The 3,596-nt window shown below is 35.4% G+C and overlaps 1 protein-coding gene across 1 annotated transcript in view; it reads right to left on the minus strand.

Annotated features, from left to right (window-relative positions):
* The window catches only part of LOC107554846 (muscle, skeletal receptor tyrosine protein kinase-like), a 24,760-nt gene extending 21,418 nt beyond the window's left edge, over positions 1 to 3,342 (minus strand). The window contains 2 exon segments of the mRNA XM_016237485.1: positions 1,011 to 1,274; positions 3,215 to 3,342. Coding sequence (XP_016092971.1) covers positions 1,011 to 1,274; positions 3,215 to 3,342 — 392 coding nt within the window.
* Between the last annotated feature and the right edge of the window lie 254 nt (positions 3,343 to 3,596).

The raw sequence follows: 3,596 nt of genomic DNA on the forward strand, positions 1-3,596 counted from the left end.
TATAGCACTAGTCAACTAAATGAATGTAACATGGCAAAGATGAATGCACTTTTGGAAGTTGAATGTAAAGGAAATGTCATTTTGGAATTTCTGTGGTTTAATGTGATATTGTTGTTCATGTATGTTCATAATTAAATGTGCTTTTATTGTTGTAATTAATTTATAGCATTAAAAAGATGATCCGTTGAATTATTTTTGGAGCTATGACTGATTGAATGTATTTTTAGTCCAGTGCCTGTATATAAGATTAGTATTGACCAAGTTCAGAGGCTGTCATATGTGAATCAACTTACTATGTTGTGAATTTTCAACAATTTCAATATGAAAAATAACTTTTATATTGATTCAATGGATTTATTGCATTTTGGGGAAAAAAGTATACAATTTTATAATAAATCTTTGAAAATCAAAATCTGGATTTGAATTTTTAATGTTATTATAACCTAAAGATGCTATGTGAAAGTTTGAAACAGAAACTAGTGGTTTTCATCTTGCCACTTTCTTGGTAAAGAAAAAATGTTTTTACTCAAATTAATCCAAATGGATTTATAGCGTTTTGGAAGCAAACTCTTCATATATATATATTTATTTTTTATTTTTTTATTTTTTTATTCCAGAAACTGCTAGATAACAACTGGTAGATGGCAACGCTGAAATTTCATGTTTATTTTTTTGTTTTAGTTTTTAATAAAAAATCAGTTATACTCCAAATGTTATTATAGGTGACATGTAAGTACAGAAGAAAAGCTAATGGTCAGCCATTTGTCAAAACACAGAATCTATAACTAATTTATCCGGTTGTCATTCTGTGAACAGGTTCATGTTTCACAGCTCATCAGTGCTGTTTCCTTTTCAGTAAAGATATGTTTTTTTTCTGATGCAATGTTAGGAAATCTGATCCAGGCAACAAAGAATGACTCATAGCCTATATGTTTCTTTGGCTTCTTCTGGTTTACTGTATATTTTCTGGTATAGGTATATTCTGCATGGTATCAGCTCATTTGCATTACCTGCAGACAGGTTTGGGTGCTGGTCCCAGTCCAGACGGGTTGCAGTCCTGGAAGGTGGCGTGACAGAGCAGTGATCTGGCAGCGGGCCTGCAGAATGAGCTCACCCCGTCCAGCTCCCCCCACGCGCTCTGGGCCAGGTACTCCTGAGCATCCTCCGGGTTTGGAAGAGAATAGTTAAAAAACACCAGCACGTCCCGACGGAGCTCGTTCCGACACACGTCGCCTCTGTATGTGCTGCAGTAGCCTGCGCTGCCTTTGTACAGTCTAAATCAGATAAGACATCACAATGCAACATTAAACACATACTGTGTGGTTTCTGCGTGTTCTGTGTGGTTTTTATCAGGTGGCTATATGGTTGCAAAGGCATTCTGGATGGCTTCTTTACGCATGTTCTGGGTGCCGTTTAATGGTCCAAATAATAACTCTTTTAAAAGGAAGTGCGCTTAATTGTAATGAATGTGTACTTGTAGTGTAATTCAGTGTTATTTTAGTATAATTTATATACTAGCATAGACACTCATGTATTTAAGCCCTGTGTTTCCTTTGTTTCACTGCCAGGTATTGTTTAAGTTTAGTGTGTTCCAGTTTCCAGCGATATCTCCTACAGTAGTGTATCCTCCATGTTTGAATAAAATAGTGTTTTGCTAAGTGTTTTGATTGTGTTACACATAGTTTCTGTAGGAAACTACATAAATGTGTTTCTGACCTTTTTTATCACTTTTTATGTGTTTTATAGTTTTTATAAACTTTTAGTATGTTTTTTATTTATTTTTATTTTGCTTGAGTTGTTCTAGTGCTTCAACTTAAACTTTAGATTTAATAAACAATATTATCAGAGTTAATAAATATTATTTATTTATTTATTCCATGGTCTGTCTGAATACTGGATTTTGATTGGCTGGCAGGTGTGCATTAAAACCGTTTTAAATCACCAAGTCAGTTTAATCACTGTTCCATATCAATGTGCTGCTTTAATTGATGCACACAAACACACATGAACACACATCACTTGCACACACAAACACAGCGAGAGAGAGCGGTCGGAGATCGCAGATTGTGCTGCGCTTCGCGTCGGGTGTTTCTTGGCCTCCACATTGTGCATGTAAAATCCTTTAATGCACGGTAAACCGTTGATTATCCCTTACATAAATATAAACCATTTTTTAATAATCTTTTGTCATGCTTTAAAGAAGTGCACTTATTTATATATAAAGTAAATCACATGTACAGTTATTATAATTGTAATTGTAATTATAATATGATATTTAAACTTAATATATTTAAATGTATTTAATTGCAACTTAATCCTTAGAGATGTGCAATTACAAATATATTTAAATACTAAGTATTCCATAAAAAACATGGAATTAGGTGTCCGAAAACTTTACATTTAGTTCACACTTAAGTATATTATTTTGAAATATATTATTACCATCTTAAAGCTTGCTAAAGTAAAAAGAGCACATTTAAATACATTGGCTCCAATATATGACTTGGCTCCCTCCTTCAATTTACATTTTTTACTCATTTAATTGTATGTCAGGTAAAACTCTTAAGTCTGATGGTTTTGAAACGTAACAGCTCTCCTCTCCTCAGAAATAATAACAAACTGTGTTTATGAAATCTTGTGTGTAATTTGTCAAAGAGTAACTTTGCCCTCCATCATTGACTTCTACTAAACAGAATGGTTCAGTCATATAAAGATGTCCCTCATGACTGTCTCATGACTGCGTGCTGACTCATGTACACACTGCACAACTGACAGGAATAAAGTGCAGTTCTCACAATTACTTCATTCTGTGTAACTTCGCTTTAATTGCATCCAGATGATGAATCTGAACAGTCGGATAATAGCTCGGTTTATTTAAGTTCATGTGTAACTTAGACCATATGGCACGTCTGGTTTGACGGCGGGAGTGTACTGCATTGTCCAGCACATGTGTATGTTTGCATTTATCATTTCAATCAACAGAGACGCACTGACTCAATTTGAAGTGGCTCTTTCCAGTAAAACAGCTCCACTCAGTGTAAACGCACGCTCTTCATGAGCAGTCAGCTTGAGTCATGCAATTCACTTTGAGATTTGAAGTTCTTAACAGATTTTGTGAGATTTACCCTTGGCAAAACTGTATAGAGAAAAGACGACCACAAGCTCATACTGCATATTAAAGTACCACTTAATAGGATGCAAATTACATTCTTACCTCCATTCTATGGGAAAGTTACAGGATCCAGAGTCCACCACCAGAAACAGACCCAAGAAGAGAGAAGAGCACAAACAATATCTGCTTAATGTCAGAGAGCAACACGTCCATGCTGCAGGCCTGAGCATGCTTCTGTGAAGCAGTGTTTGTGTGAATGAGACGAGGACACACACAGAGCACGGGGGTCTTTCTACAGATACAGCAGGTGTGAAGTTTAACGGCCCTCTTGATTTTAATGTGACAGGCCTCAAGAACCTACTTCACAGAAGCAAACAGTTTACGGACTTGAGGTCTTTCTTTTTAGATACCATTTCCATAAGAAACAAATAACAATCAATATATTTCAGAATAGTGATTTGCCAATAAGTCTGCGGTATACCAG

Source organism: Sinocyclocheilus grahami, unplaced genomic scaffold (assembly GCF_001515645.1).
Source record: "Sinocyclocheilus grahami isolate Dianchi unplaced genomic scaffold, SAMN03320097.WGS_v1.1 scaffold516.1, whole genome shotgun sequence".
Taxonomy (NCBI): domain Eukaryota; kingdom Metazoa; phylum Chordata; class Actinopteri; order Cypriniformes; family Cyprinidae; genus Sinocyclocheilus; species Sinocyclocheilus grahami.